A 15,782-nucleotide genomic window follows, 5' to 3' on the forward strand; every position below is an offset into this window, starting at 1 on the left:
CTATTCCTTCCTGTTTCAAATCTTGCATAGATTTAAGTTCACCCTCTGCATTCAATATTTCAGCATATCTAATTATTTGTTCCTTTTTGTATATTATTGGATATGAAAAAGCTTCAATAGTTGATAGCCAGGCTATTAATGGTGAAATCCCAGGAAGTTTTCAGATTTGAGATTTCCACAGTCTATTGCCAACATGTCTGTCTTATTAAATTGGAACTTTAAGGATAGCTCTGCCTTGGACTCTGATTTAATTCTGCATGATATTTGGAACGGTGACACATATTTCCACATCAATTGTTGAATATTTTCAATTTTTTCCTCTGTTTTACTTGTCTTTTGTTCTATATTTTCTTTTTTTTTGTTCTATCATCTCAATTCTCTTTTCAATATTCTCTGTTCTTTTTTTTATGGTTTCTGTTCTCTTTTCAATGCTTTCTGCTCTTATTTGTAGTTTTTTTGTATTCCTTGCATAATCGCCTCTAATGTTACTCCCTTGTCTTTCTCCTGTTGAAGCATCATCTGTATTGATCTTTGTCCTCCTGCAGGTGAAGAGGAGGGCGTTGTTGTTGCAGAGCCAATGGTTGTTATTTTTTTTTACTCATCTTCAAAAAAAAATTGTGTTTTAATCCGCCTAATGTGAGGTGGGATTATAATCCCAAGTGACCATGGGGAGGTCAAAAAATAGAAAATAAAACAATAAACAGGGGTTAAGGGGCAACAGAAAAGGCCAAAAAGAAAAAAAAATACAATAATATAAAAAAACCAGAAAGGTAAAAATCTTTAATCTCTTGTATGCCCTTATCCAGTTGGTTCCAATTAGGAAAGGAAGAAGAAAGAAAGAAAAATGGGAGCAAAAATAACAATCCCCAAATAATAATATAGAGATATAAAAATTCAAAAATTCACTTAAAGCAAGCTAACAAATGACTCAAAAAAAATTCAAAAAAAGAAAAAGGAGACAAAAAGGAGTCACAACTTCCATAACAGAGTGAGGTAAACACTGCCACCAAAAAAGAAGAAAAAGAATTCAAAGCTTTTATAAGGTGAAAGCCTTTCCAAGGTCACTCTGTGCTTTCCCTTTAAAATTTTTTATTTATTCTACGATTTCTCCGTGGGTCGCCCATGAGGCCAATGATGAAGGAAGACTCGGACACGAGTTCCCTTCGGGATGAGCCGACCCGGAGCAGAGTCCGGGGGCCTCTTTTATTGAGCATACACAAGGAAGGGGTGGATTCACATAGTCAATGTGGACCAATCATGGTTGTGCGAGTTTATGGTATATGGTAACTCATTTACTTCCGTGTAGACTTAAGGAATACTCATAGTCAATAAATCTTTTATCATCATGCGAACTTCTAATCCTTAATTAATGTTTGAGAGTTAATCAGTTGTAACCCCTGATTTAATTAATGCTTATAATTAAGAGTCTGTGATTACTGATCTGCTTAGTGTTAAGGGTCTGTGATTACTGATCTACTTAATGCTTAGAGTTAAACAGTTTGTTTTACTGATCTAATTATATGATTAATCATTACCTCTGTTGTATACGTTTTCCAGCACAGCTATGCATGCCTACACGTATATTACAACATATTCTTTCAAGGTAAATTTCCAGTGTTCCTCTCAATATCAAGCCTTGACTAAGTAACCTTGAACAAATTCTCTCCAAATATTCATGCAAAAATAAAAATATTGTTTCAAACCCACTAGGTAGCAGTGATACTTGTTTCCCACTCTCAGTCTTTCTCTTTAACGCTCTGCCTTTTACTTTTTAAAGAAAATAGAAAAAGGAAAGCCAGGAAAAGGGAAATACAATAGTTCATTAAGGAAGAGTAAAAAAAAGGAAATTTTTAGACAGTTAAAACTTAATTATATCGATGTTTCCAAAGAATCCAATGAAGAAAGTCCGCCAGTAAAGATTAAGATACTTTATTTGTATGCCGCCCTTTTCCCTGGGGGGACTCAGGGCGGCTCACAGTTCAGGGGGAGGGGAGGACAAACCAAGTTACATATAAGATACATATAAGATACATTATTAAAAGCACAACATTCATACTATTCGGGCAGGGTTAAGGTCTTTAGCCCCAGGCCTGTCGGGACAGCCAGGTTTTAAGGGCTATGCGGAAGGTCTGGAGGGTGGTGAGGGTACGAATCTCCACGGGGAGTTCGTTCCATAGGGTCGGAGCTGCCACAGAGAAGGCTCTCCTCCGCGTGGTTGCCAGTCAACATTGACTGGCTGATGGAACTCGGAGGAGGCCTAATCTGTGGGATCTAATTGGTCGAGTGTAGGTGATTGGCAGTAGGCGGTCTCTCAAGTACCTTCAATTGACCATGCCTTAAGTCCACCACTTGCTCTCTCTTCAGTCTTTATTTTAAATTAAATCTCCAGATTTAGGGTGTTCTCTCTCCAATAAAGAAAAAAAATTAAAACTCTCACCAAAACAACATGCTTCTCTCCTGCCCTTGCGTTATGGAGCTGTCAGCAGTTCCAGCAGCCTAATGGCTGACTCGTAGTCGCCGGCAAGAGGGGATTTTTCCTGGATCACCAGAGACTTTGCGGGTGTCTCTGGGATTGACAGGATATACCCCTACTTGTCACCATCTCTTCGGGATGGTTTTCAGGATATACCCCTACTTGTCACCATCTCTTCGGGATGGTTTAGGGCCAGATTGGACCATCCTGCAACTAGAATTCAGTGGTGATCCCGGAGCCCCGGGAAAGTCCAACGTTTCACCGTGACATTAATATCCTCCTCCCCAGCCTACTGAGGATCTTGATGTAGGTGCTTCATCATGTGACATCAAGTTGGTGTTGATTCTTAGCAACTGCATAAAAAGATTTTCTCTCCATATCCTTGCCCTGACCTTCTCCTTGTCCATTCATCTACTCTTGTTGAAACTAGAGAGTGGAAGACTGCCATTAAACTCCAGGTCAGAGATCTCAACTCTTTTAATTCAGGAGAGGAAATGCAGAGAGGAGAAGCAATTCTCATATCTTGGCATGAACTTCTAATACAGTTAGAAACTTCTAATAAAGTCTAATAAAGAATCTTAATAAAGACATGGCTTCTTCTTTTAGCCCACAGCCAATACTAACCCTAATATTGTCTTGGGAAAGGTTCACCATGCTTGAAAGGAATTGTAGAGATTGTGTTTTGATAGAACAAACAGCTGAGAAGATGCACCATGATGGATGACACTTTTATTTTATTATTACAGACCTTTGTTGTCACAGTTTATTCTTTTCTACTATAATTTTGATGTCATTGTAAAGAGCCTTCTTGGGAATCTATTACAATAAGATGGCAGGGGAAGGTATCCCTATCAAAATTAGAAGAATTTTTTTCCTATACCTTATTTAAGTCACCTCTGGCAATCTTCATCATCATCATCATTCAACAATAGCGATGTCTTGAAAAGATCTGCAGGTCTTCAAACAGGAATAATAGGCTGTGACTGAAGAGAGCCTCTTTTAGCTGAATAAAGATAATAGTCAAATCAAGTGTTTAGGAAGTAAAAGGTGTGACTTATTGTCCATTTGAAAGATAAATTGCAGAACCACTTCTTTTTCAACAACGAAGTACCTTGGAGCCCTGCCCCCTCCCCCAGCTGAATTCATGTATTTTAAATTCATGACAATTAATTAAATAAATAGCACATACCTTCATAGGCAAACATTTTGTTGTGGCTCACCAAGGAGAATGACTGGCTAGCTTTCTTAAACAAAAGGGGTAAAGCACAGTCATAAAAATGCACAGACTGCAAGAGCATGGATTCATGAAAGTTTCAAGGACTGTTGTAAAAGTGCAGGGTTTAAGAAACAAGAAAAAGGGAAGCATAAGTTAAAGCTGGTTCCTTTTATTTGGATTGTAAATTAAGATAGATAGATAGATAGATAGATAGATAGATAGATAGATAGATAGATAGATAGATAGATAGATAGATAGATAGATAGAGATAGATAGATAGGGAGGGAGGGAGGGAGACACACACACACACAGAGAGAGAGAGAGAGACAGACAGACAGACAGACAGAGAGAGAGACAGAGAGAGAGGGAGACAGACACACAGAGAGAGAGAGAGACAGACAGACAGACAGACAGACAGAGACAGAGACAGAGACAGAGACAGAGACAGAGACAGAGACAGAGACAGAGACAGAGACAGACAGAGACAGAGGCAGAGAGAGCCACTGCAGTACAGAAAAAATACAATACAGCAATACTTTCAAAGACACTATGTGAGAAATGCTCTATATTTAGTATGGGAAAAAGTTAGAGCAAAAAATTATATGAAAATACCAGTCTGGCTTTCTGTGATGGAAGCACTGACATGTCCAAATGTTGTCAATCTGGGAAAAATTGTAATACACAAAGACATTTTAAATGAAGAAAGAGAACTTAAAACTAGGCAGGAATTGCAAAACCAAGAGGTGGATTTAGCATGGTGGCCACACCTGCAAATACAATCTAGATATGAGAAAGATGCAAAGATATGTGGTTTTTATAAAGAGCCAACAACACTTGTCCAGGTATTCCTAGGGACGGATGAAAAACTAATAAAGAAATTATACAGTTAGCTTTTAAGTATCACAATAAAAGATGAACAGGTGAAAGAAGCAATGATAGTATGGGCGAAAAACTGGATATACTATAGAACTAGATAAATAGCAAAAACTTTGGGGGCAGAAATTACAAAATGACAATGGCAACTTCTTATAAGGAAAACCTGTGCAAAATATTTTATAGGTGGCACTTGCCACCAGCAAGACTAGCAAAGATGTTTTAAAACATGTCTATTAAATGTTGGAAATATATACATACACCCAGCTCTTATTATCATATGTGGTGGATATACCCAAAGGAACAAAAAAATTGGATGGAAATACATACATGGTTAGAAAAAATGATAAAGCAACATATAGATTTGAAGGCAGAAATATTCTATTTTTTCCATTCATTTCATTTTTTAATACAAATTATACATATTATAGGAACAAAGAGTTGTCCGGGTGTTTTCGTTTACGTCTTCTCAATTACATAGTCCTTTTTACACTATAGTTTTGTTTTCACTTTCAGCCAAATTATTCTCTTCCATTATTTTCCATCTTTATAGTCATTTTTTCTTAATACATAAACAATATCTTCAATTGCCCCTTCAAAGTTACACCAAATCTTCATTTATTATTTTCTCCATTGGTATATTTTACTATAAACAGCATACATCCTCTGCAGTGGAGGGTTTCAAAAATTTTTCGAACCTACTCTGTGGGTGTGGCCTCCTTTGTGGGAGCGGCTTGCCAGCCATGTTACCTGGTGGGAGTGGCTTGCCGGCCATGTGTTTTCTCTCTCTCTCTCTCTCTCTCTCTCTCTCTCTCTCTCTCTCTCTCTCTCTCTCTCTCTTTCCTTCCTTTTGTCTCTCTGTCCCTTTTTTCTCATCTCTCACTCTTTTTCTTTCTTTTTTCTTTTTTTATTTATTTATTTCTTCCTTCCTTTCTTTCTCTCTCTCTCTGTGTCAATCTGTCTGTCTCTCTGTGTGTGTGTGTGTGTGTGTGTGTGTGTGTAGCAGTGGTGGGTTTCAAAAATTTTTGGAACCTCTTCTGTAGGTGTGGCCTGCTTTCCGGGTCCACTGGTGGAACCTCTTCTAACCGGTTCGGTAGATTTGACGAACCGGTTCTACCGAATAGGTGTGAACTGGTAGGAACCCACCTCTGATCCTCTGATTCAATTTAAGCATAGAGAGCATTTCTTTCAATTTTTTTCTACCATTAACAATATACTATCATTTCTTTATTTCTTAATTAGTTACGTAGCAATAATAATCTTACTACTATTCTCTTTAGTCGACTAATGTAACTCTTTTCCCCTTTCTTCCTCTTTTCACTATTTTCTCTTGGGCTCCCCAAATCCCAGTTTTAATTTTTCCTTCTTCTCTCCCTTTCCCCTAATGTCTTCTTTTTCTTTTCCCTATTTTTGTGGTTATTGTATCTTTTTTCAGAGTATTTACTTTTATTATTCTAGTATCTTTCCCTGTTCTCCTCCTCTAGGCAGAAATATTCTTCTTAGGCATAATACCAGAAAGCTATAATAAAAGGAATGTATACTTATACTTCATGTGTTGACAGCAGCGAGAATTGGATTTTTCATAATATTGGGAAAATGAAGATACCCCTAAAGATGAAAATATAATTTAAAAAATATTAGACTTTGCCAAGATGGATAGATTGACATTAAAAATAAAAGACAAGGAAGAAACAATATTTTTTCAACATGGGATATGTTTTATCAGTGGATAGATAAAAGAGGTAGAAATTAGAAGATGAAAAATTACCATTATGTATAAGCAGAGGATGAAAAATAATTTATATAAATGTGAACATTATTATTACTATTATCATTATTATCAGAATTATTATTTTGTCAACCTAAAATGACTCAGACAATACAATCTTCATTAAGCACCTACCTATATTTAAAGAAAAAATGTATAAATAAAATTCAAGAAAGAAAAGCAATGAAAGAGGAAAGAAGAGGATCATTGACTGATCAACCAGCTCAATACCTGAGAATTTACCGAGGATGTTTGAAGAGATGAGGCAAAACTGTCATACCACCTGTAACAGTAGCAGTGTTTGCCTCCATAGCGGAGAAACTGGTGAATTTGGAGGAAATAATGAATACGAAATTTGAAGAATTGGTAATATAGAGTAAAGATGAGGTTCATCAAGTTAAAGAAATAATAGAAATTTTAGAAACCAAGACTGAAGCAATAAGCTAAGACACAGAAAACAATTTAGATAATTTAGCACTGTCAAAAATGGATATAAATGGGGCGAGTGCCTTCCAGAAAAGAAAGAAGTTATTTCATTATTTGAAGAAATTAAAGTTGGATGTAGTTTGTTTACAAAAACACTTATAATAAAGGAAAAAAAATTAAAATAAAAACTTGAGAGAGGATTTTTATTTTTTGCTTAAGGAAGCTGAATTAAAGTTTATAGACATAAATCCACAATTGCAACAGAAAATAATTTTATCTGGTGATTAAGGCAGATACTTGAGAATGGAGATTAATTATAATGAAAATAAGATCCTTTTAGTGGGGATTTATGTTCCAAATGAAAATAAATCTGCATTTTTAATGCACTTATGGGAAAGTTAATAAAGCTGTCTTATGAAAATTAGTGCCTAATGGGAGATCTGAATGCAGTAATCTGCTTACCAAAGAACATCAGCAAATTGGATACAAATGATGCAAGGCAAACTACCAAAAATATTCCTTGAAATGATAGATAGTTTTGAAATGATATGGAGTTTTGTCCCCCCCCCTGCAATGTCAAACATTTTCTTTAAAATGCAATTATTAATTCCACTCCCTCATTAAAAAGTAACGCCACCACCATTTCTTCAGGAAGCTGCCAATATGACTTTTGATTCTTCCTTGCTTCTGTGTTCCTATATCAAAATGCTAACATAACCAAGTTCTTATATTTTGGTGCTTTAAAGCCATCCTGCACAAATGTGTAATAATGAACTAGTAAGACTACTAGCTGATTTGATTTTAAGAGGCTTTAACATTGTTTTTTTGCTTCATAACTTTGCTTCTCCCCCTATTGTGTTAACTGATTTATTTATGCCTGATTGTAGTGAGGCTTTAGATGCCATCATAATTGCTGCGCAAAAGTCTTCCCAGAGAGTGGAGTAATATGCATGTCCCATCAGAAGTAGGTCTTGATGTTTCAACAGAACATTCACTTAGATATATTGCATACTACCATAGTTTTTTACAGCCTCCTGATAGGTTGGTTTACAGTTCCTATAATTCTCAGGCCTTCAGTTTCCAGACAGCGAGACCAAAACAGCTGGAAGACACCAGGTTCTGGAAGATATTATAATGATGTTGGAAGAAATACCCAGGTCCAGATCCAATCCGAGAGAAAGACACTGGAGATAAAATGGTGGCTGTAGGCTGATCAGAAAGTAGGGTTCCCTTTATTGATGAAGCAGAACCACCAACTATATGTGATTCTGGGCAGTTGACAAAATGGAGTTGAGAGTGGGTGGGTTTTATACCTTCTTTGGGCTTTGTAGTTCAGCTTCCTGTTCCTGTACAAGAACACGTCCCTTGATATTCCATTGGCTGTTTTCAGATTGCTTTGGGGTCGTGGCTGGCTCTATAGGCAAAAGGGGGGGAAATGCAAGTCCTAGGTACTTGTTTGAGCTAATTTTGTCAACCTTTTGTTCGTTGCTTATCTGAGCTTCTGTCTTGACCCAGCCTTTCTGAATGGATTATCAAATCTGCATTTCTAAAAGTTGACCTCCTCAGTTTCTGCTTGGGGCAGAGAAACTGGGGTTGGTTTCTGCCTCTCTTAATATTTTTTTGTATTCCTCCCTTAGGGAAATATAATATTCTGTCTTTTAAATATATTTCCCAAAATTTTCATTCTTCTGGGGGGCGGCCTTCCTACAATGAGTTAGGAAGAGCTGTTCCCTCCTATCATACTTCCACTCTTTTAAACCTTCCGCTACTGAGCCTCTTCTTGACTGCCTGCCTGACTTCAGTGTTACGAAGACTGTATATGGCAGGGTTGAGGGTAGGTATGGCTACTGTGTAGAAGACAGAAGTCATCTTGTCTGTTTGAGGAGCATATGTGCCATCAGGCCGTAGGTACATGAAAATGAGAGTACCATAAAGAACTCCCACAACTGTAAAGTGAGATCCACAGGTGGACATAGCTCGAAATGATCCTGTTCGTCCTACAGTGCAGAGGATAATTCCATATGAACTTATAATAGCCAACAGAGTGACGCTCTGGATAGTTCCACAGACTACAAAGAGCAAGAACTGGTTAATATGTGTGTCTGCACAAGCCAAAGCCAGAACCGGGGGGATATCACAGAAGAAATGGTCCAAAGTATTCGCACGGCAGAAGGGCAGGCGGAAAGCCATGCTGGAATGGATCACTCCAGAGGCCATCCCTACCATATAGGAAGCAGCCACTAGGAGGCAGCAGAGATGCTGTGGCATGGCAGTTGCATAGTGCAATGGGCGGCAGATGGCCACGTACCGATCATAGGCCATGACTGCCAAGAGACAACATTCGGCATCTGAAGCAGCTGCAAAGGAGAACATCTGAAGGGCACAGGCTGGGATGGGAATGGAGTCATATCCTTTCAAGAGCCCCAAAAGCATCTTGGGGGCTACAGTGCAGCAGGAGCACAGGTCCATCAGGGCCAGGTGGCTTAGAAAGTAGTACATGGGTGTGTGCAAGGCACGGTCAGCTCGGATAAGAATGGCTAGACCCAGATTCCCCGCCACACTAAGGAGGTAGAGCGGCAAGAAGAAGCTGAAGAGAAGGAGTTGAAGGTTTCGTTGAGAAGTGAATCCCAGGAGAATAAACTCGGTCACCTTGCTGGCATTGTGATGAAGAGCCATTGTACCTATTGCCATAAAAATGACCCCCACCCCCCACTCCCAAATCTATTACTGCATTTCTGAAGGAAACACTCTATTTCTGAAGGATTGCAATTCACATTATTTTAAAGAACGTTGGGTATCATTGACAAATGTAGACAAGAACTCCTCCATGGAATTGCTAATACTAAAGACTTGTTAGGGCAAGAAGGACATGGTTAAACCCCAATACTAAAAATTAAGATAGAGTTTCACTTTCCTCATCCGGCTCCTGATGTAGATGATCGATTCAGTTGACCTCCATTGTCTCTGTCTGATAGCAAGTCTTGAAATGGATCTCAATATTGTTCATCCAAGGATTCACAAAGCTGCTGAAGTAAAATATAATATCATGTAAACAGAAAGTCCCCCTTAAACTATTACTCCTATTGGCTAATTGCGGCATGGATCGTGCTCCCATCATACCTGAGCAGAGAGTATGAATCTCCTTTATCAGTTCTTGTGAGATTGCTTTAGATGTCTTTGTTTCCTGATTTCTTATACTCCTTTAGGAAGTTCTCCACCCACCCTCGCTCCACCATCATCTCCCCTCATGCTGAGAAGGTGATGTAATTCTCAGTGCTTCATGGAAAAGACCCTCATGGGAACAACTATGGTTTCTTTCTTTAAATGGTTATCTGTTTTCTGTTCTGTTTTCTGTAGCTCTGTTGCACAGAGACTTGTTTGTTTCTCACTGTTTGTCTTTCTTTCTAATTAAGGAGATTATGGAGGGCAAAAGGGGAAATGATAGAATAGAATAGAATAGAATAGAATAGAATAGAATAGAATAGAATAGAATAGCAGAGTTGGAATGGACCTTGGCGGTCTTCTAGTCCAATCCCCTGTTTACAGCCCACACTACTTCTGACAAATGGTTATCCAACATCTTCTTAAAAACTTCTAGTGTTGGAGCATTCGCAACTTCTGGAGGCAAGTTGTTCCATTGATTAATTGTTCTAAGGAAATTTCTCCTCAGTTCTAAGTTGCTTCTCTCCTTGATTATTTTTCACCCATTGCTTCTTGTCCTGCCACAGTTGCTTTGGAAAATAACTTTGACTCCCTCTTCTTTGTAGCAGCCCTTGAGATATTGGAACACTGCTATCGTGTCTCCCCTAGTCCTTCTTTTCATCGGACTAGACATATTTAAATAGTTTTAAAATTTATCCCATAAATGAAAAATCTTGCATACATTTAAATAAATATTAATGAGTTTGCCATTTCTTCCTAAATAAATAAAAACAGAGATTTATGTTGCAATTCTCCATTCCGTATTTCTATTTGAATTACCAAAATTTCATCTTGATTGATAGTGCTGATCTAATTCATCATTAACAGCTTAATCATTTTTCTATTACGTCCATCTTTATGTTCATTATTCTAGGCAGAAATATAGAAAATGGATTGAAATGCCAGTATTTGTCCTGGAGACCAAATATGCTTCCAATTATTTTCCTATTAAAGCAAATCATGGGTTCCTTAATTTAAAAAAAAATCTCTTCAAGTGAAATAATCACTATCAATTTTATAAACCAAATAAGTATTCCCAAATGAATAGCATCCAGTATAGATTATCTGAACATGTGTGTGTGTGTGTGTCTGTTTCTGCCTCTATAGATGCATAATTATGATTTGAACTTCAGGAAACAGAGGATTAATAAAGAATATTAATTGTTCTCACATTGAATGGTCTCTGCAATGCATTCAGTGTATCTCAGGAAACTAATATAGCAGGTGAAACTTTGAGAGAGGAGTGAATGAAACAAATAAATATGATCAGAGGCAAATTGCTCCGTGACACGTCAAAACCGCGGTCCACAAAAGCGCGCTCGCCGAAAGCGTGCATTTGACGTCATCACAGCGCGACGAAAAAAATTAAAAATTGAAATAAAAATAAAATTAAAGCAAGCCGATTCACATAAAGGTAAGGGTTAGGTTTAGGGTTAGCGTTAGGGTTAGGGTTAGGTTAAGGGTTAGGGTTAGGGTTAGGTTTAGAGCGTTAGGGTTATGTTTAGCGTTAGGTTAAGGGTTAGCGTTAGGTTTAGCCTTAGGTTAAGGGTTAGGTTTAGGGTTAGGTTTAGGGTTAGGTTTGGGGGGGTTAGGGTAAGGTTTTCGCTTTATTTTTACATTTATCGATCACAGCGCGATGTTTTCATCGCGCTGTGATGACGTCACGTACGCGCTTTCGTCGAGCGCGATTTTGTCGTCCGCGGTTTTGTGGTGGAACCAAATTGCTCATGCTGATTTTTTTGGATTCTACATTGGAATTATTGAGGATGGCAGACAAACATTTCCTCCCTCCCTCCCTCCCTCCCTCCCTCCCTCATATGCTGGACACATCATTTGGTTTAACATTAATACGTGAGAAAATCCAAGAACATGTAACGAAGGGTTCATTTTTAAACACCTTAAAAAGAATGCAGCAATTTATAGAAGTCTGCTGGTAGTTAATTCTTATAAGACTTGTTCCTTTCAACTACCAGCCCCCCCTCCCCCAAGTTATTTACTTGAAACAATTTTGGGCAGAAAGGAGAAAGCAGAGAAATGACAAACCCACTCAAATATAAACTTTAAACTTGGTTTTGGATTTGAAAAAGAAACCAAACACTTTGAAAGATTTATTCTGTTTGAACTTTTTCCAATTAATATATCTAATATATCTTAACTCAAAAGAAGAAGAAGAAGAAGAAGAAGAAGAAGAAGAAGAAGAAGAAGAAGAAGAAGAAGAAGAAGAAGAAGAAGAAGAAGAAGAACTTTGTCTTACTGATAACTGATAACCTCACTCTGATTGTGCGGGAAGTTTTAATTAACCAACTGCCATAAATCAGAACTTTGAAAAGTAAGAGGCGAAGAGGAGTGCCCAAATTTGGCTGGTCACAAGCTTGTTCCAAGTGATATATTGTGAGCAGCTACAAGAGACCGGACCCGTAAGGGAAAGAATAACAACAGAATAATAACGGAATCCAATTGGGGAAATACGAAGGGTTTGGGGGGTTTTTGCTTTGTTTTCTTCTTCCTTTTTTTTTTTTTTTTTTTTTTTTTGCTCAGCAAAAGAGTAAGATGGCCCCAGCTTCTCTTCTGGTTTGAATTTAAGGTGGACCAGAATCTCAAAATAAGATTTGTATAACTAACTAATTTTGGATCTGGACATTAAGATGGAACAAAAGACTAAGATGGCCACCATCGTTTTTCCCCACAGCAATTGAAGCAGATAAGCGTAAGGTGCAGACTCAGGTTTCTTTAGAAAGTTGCCAATACTTGGTTCTTTCCACAGGCCTTTGAGTCATGCTGTGCTGGAGCTCCAATTGAATGATGGTGTTATTGTCGTTCAGATCACCATTTTCTTATTTTCTTGTTTTCTTTTTTGTAGGTATACGTACTGAAATTTGTATTCTTCTTGTTAGGTTTTTTGCTTTTGGGGGGGGGAGTAAGCTACTCAATGTCACCTTGGCTGAGTTGGGCAACCATATAAATGTTTTAAGTAGGTAAATAACTACACTTCATTGTGCAGAACATCTCAGGATGATACCTTGGACATGTAAATAGCAGAACAGAAACAATTACCCCACAAACTGGGACATGAAAATATTAGGGCTATATATGTTGGGTGCTTAATTTCCTTCTGAATAGCTTCCTCGGGGCCTCCTTCATCCTGTCTTTCCTCAGAGTGTAGGTGAAAGGGTTGAGCATAGGTGTACATGATGGCAGCCAGTGTGTCGTTCTTAGGTAAGAAACTGGATGAGGGCAGGAAGTACACCCAGATGACTGTGCCATAGAATAAGAAAACCACTATCAGGTGGGACCCACAGGTAGAAAAAGTCTTCTTCTTACTATTGGCCAGTGGTGGGTTTCAACTATTGTTCGAACCTACTCTGTGGGTGTGGCCTACTTTGTGGGAGTGGCTTGCTGCCCATGTGACCGGATGGGAGTGGCTTGCCACCCATGTAACCGGATATAAAGATGCCGACGACACTTGTCAGAACCACCTTAAATTACCTCACACACAGCACTGGCATGCATAAGAATAGGATGTAAACTTGTTTTTTAAAAGGCATCTTTGGTTTGCGTTAAAACAACTTCAACACACGCAATGTTCTGATTGCACCACAAACCCAGTAGTCATCCTTACCTTTCACAGAGGCACTGAGTTTTACAAATATGAGCATGATAGTGTAGAATAATCATATCCAAGGACCAGTGGTGGGTTTCAAAAATTTTTGGAACCTCTTCTGTAGGTGTGGCCTGCTTTCCAGGTCCACTGGTGGAACCTCTTCTAACCAGTTCGGTAGATTTGATGAACCGGTTCTACTTAATAGGTGCTGACTGGTAGGAACCCACCTCTGCTGTTGGCTGAAGGGACTCTCCATTCAGCCATCAGGATGCATGCATAGGAAAGGCCAACAACCACCAGACAATGAAAGCACCTTCTGAGCATTCTACCAGAGTGTTCAGAGCTGTGTTGGAGCAAGCAATTCTGAGCAGTGGAAAGACATCACAAAAATGTGGGGAACATGGTTGGAGGCATAGAAAGAGAGGCGGGACATCAGGAGTGCATGTAGGAGGGAAAAATGGAAGTGAGAAGCCAGCTAAGAAGTTGCCACTAACAGCTGGCATATGTGTCTTCTCATCATAGTGGCATAGTGCAGGAGTTGACAGATGGCCACATAGCGATCCAGTGCCATGGAGGCCAAGATAAAGCTGTCAATGATGCCAAAAGCAATAAAGAAGTACATTTGAGACAAGCACCCACCACATGAGTTCCTCCTCTTTCTAGGGAATTCATCAGCCAACATTTTGGGCTCAGTGGTTGATGTGAAACATATATCTACCAGTGACAGATTGCTAAGGAAATAGCACATTGGTGTATGAAGGAGGTGATGCTCCAGTCAGATGGCCAAAATGATGATAAGATTTCCCAACACTGTGATGGTATACGTGATCAAGAAAATGGCAAAGAGCCACAGGTCACATTCTCATTGGCTTGAGATGTCAAGGAGGATGAAATCTAATATGATGGTTCTGTTATCTGTCTCCATCCTGTCGGAAGGTGAGGACGAAAGACAAAATAAAATAAAAGGAACGAGAGTAAGTAAAGACACCTTAAACACATATTTGACTTCCCTTGCTTGTCTCTGTCTAATTTTCTTGGCAGTGCTCTGAAAGTGGTTTCTTATTACCTTCAATCTTTTTTCAACTTCCCACTCTAAGTTTGATCTTTTTCATCTAAGCCCTTTTACTGTATATAGATATTGTCATACATTCCTTTTCAGTTTCTCTGATATTTTAACCTAAGCTATTTATTTATTAATTTGGACACTTCTCATTTTGTCAAAACTCCCACGCAGTTTGTGTCAAATATAATTACACATAATAAAATTACTCATTAATAAAACCTATAAATATGTTACTAAGCATGTTCTGTTCTTTTTATATATATATGCAAATATTTGTCTCCCGTGCATGGGAAAAGGTGTATTCCTGCATAACCAGAAACTCTTATTTTCTTATCATTGGAAACAGAGGAACTGATGAAAAAAGACTCTTATTTTTTCAGTATGTGACTCACATATATACCAACACCCTTAAGAATATTAGATTTTACACACGTTGTTATCCCCCCACCATTACATGTAAGAAGCTTTGTTCATCGTGAATAGCAGTTAGCAGTTAGACTTATATACCGCTTCATAGGGCTTTCAGCCCTCTCTAAGCGGTTTACAGAGTCAGCGTATTGCCCCCAACAACAATCCGGGTCCTCATTTTACCCACCTCGGAAGGATGGAAGGCTGAGTCAACCTTGAGCTTAGTGGGATTTGAACAGCCGAACTGCTGAACTGCAGTCAGCTGAAGTAGCCTGCAGTGCTGCATTTAACCACTGCGCCACCTCGGCTCGGTGAAATATAATTAATGGTGGAAAATGAAGGACAAAGGAAATATATTTTCAATGACTGTTCCCCTCTCTGCTGCTATTTCGGATAATATAGTAGTTGTGGTAACTGTTCCTTTCCCTGGAAACCACACAGAAAATTTAGATGCTTTGAAGGAACCAGAAGAATGGAGGAAGGAAAGAATAACAGATTAACAGATTAAAAGAGTTGAAAGGGATCTTATAGGTCATCTAGTCCAACCTTTTCTTGCAGGAGACTCTACACCATTTCTGACAAATGGCAGTCCAATCTCTTCTTGAAAGTCTCAAGTGATGAAGCACCCTAACTTTTGAAGGCAAGTGGTTCCATTGGTTGATTGTTCTCATTGTCAGAAAGTTCCTCCTTGTTTCTAGGTTGAATCTCTCCTTAGTCAGTTTCATGCACGCTCACATTGCTAGCAAACAAACC

At 38.5% G+C, this 15,782-nt stretch overlaps 1 protein-coding gene and 1 pseudogene across 1 annotated transcript; both read right to left on the reverse strand.

The window, feature by feature from the left end:
- Nucleotides 1-8,493: 8,493 nt before the first annotated feature.
- LOC148048337 (olfactory receptor 5C1-like) lies at nucleotides 8,494-9,432 on the reverse strand. Its single transcript, XM_087708278.1, has one exon. It carries the CDS (start codon nucleotides 9,430-9,432, stop codon nucleotides 8,494-8,496), a length of 939 nt encoding a protein of 312 aa, XP_087564404.1.
- A 268-nt stretch (nucleotides 9,433-9,700) lies between these two features.
- On the reverse strand, nucleotides 9,701-14,483 carry LOC106549155 (olfactory receptor 1f45-like; annotated as a pseudogene).
- Between the last annotated feature and the right edge of the window lie 1,299 nt (nucleotides 14,484-15,782).

The sequence above is a fragment of the Thamnophis sirtalis genome, unplaced genomic scaffold (genome assembly GCF_051295495.1).
Source record: "Thamnophis sirtalis isolate CommonGarterSnake01/CBP01778 unplaced genomic scaffold, rThaSir2_p1.2 scaffold_3, whole genome shotgun sequence".
In the NCBI taxonomy this organism is placed as follows: Eukaryota; Metazoa; Chordata; class Lepidosauria; order Squamata; family Natricidae; genus Thamnophis; species Thamnophis sirtalis.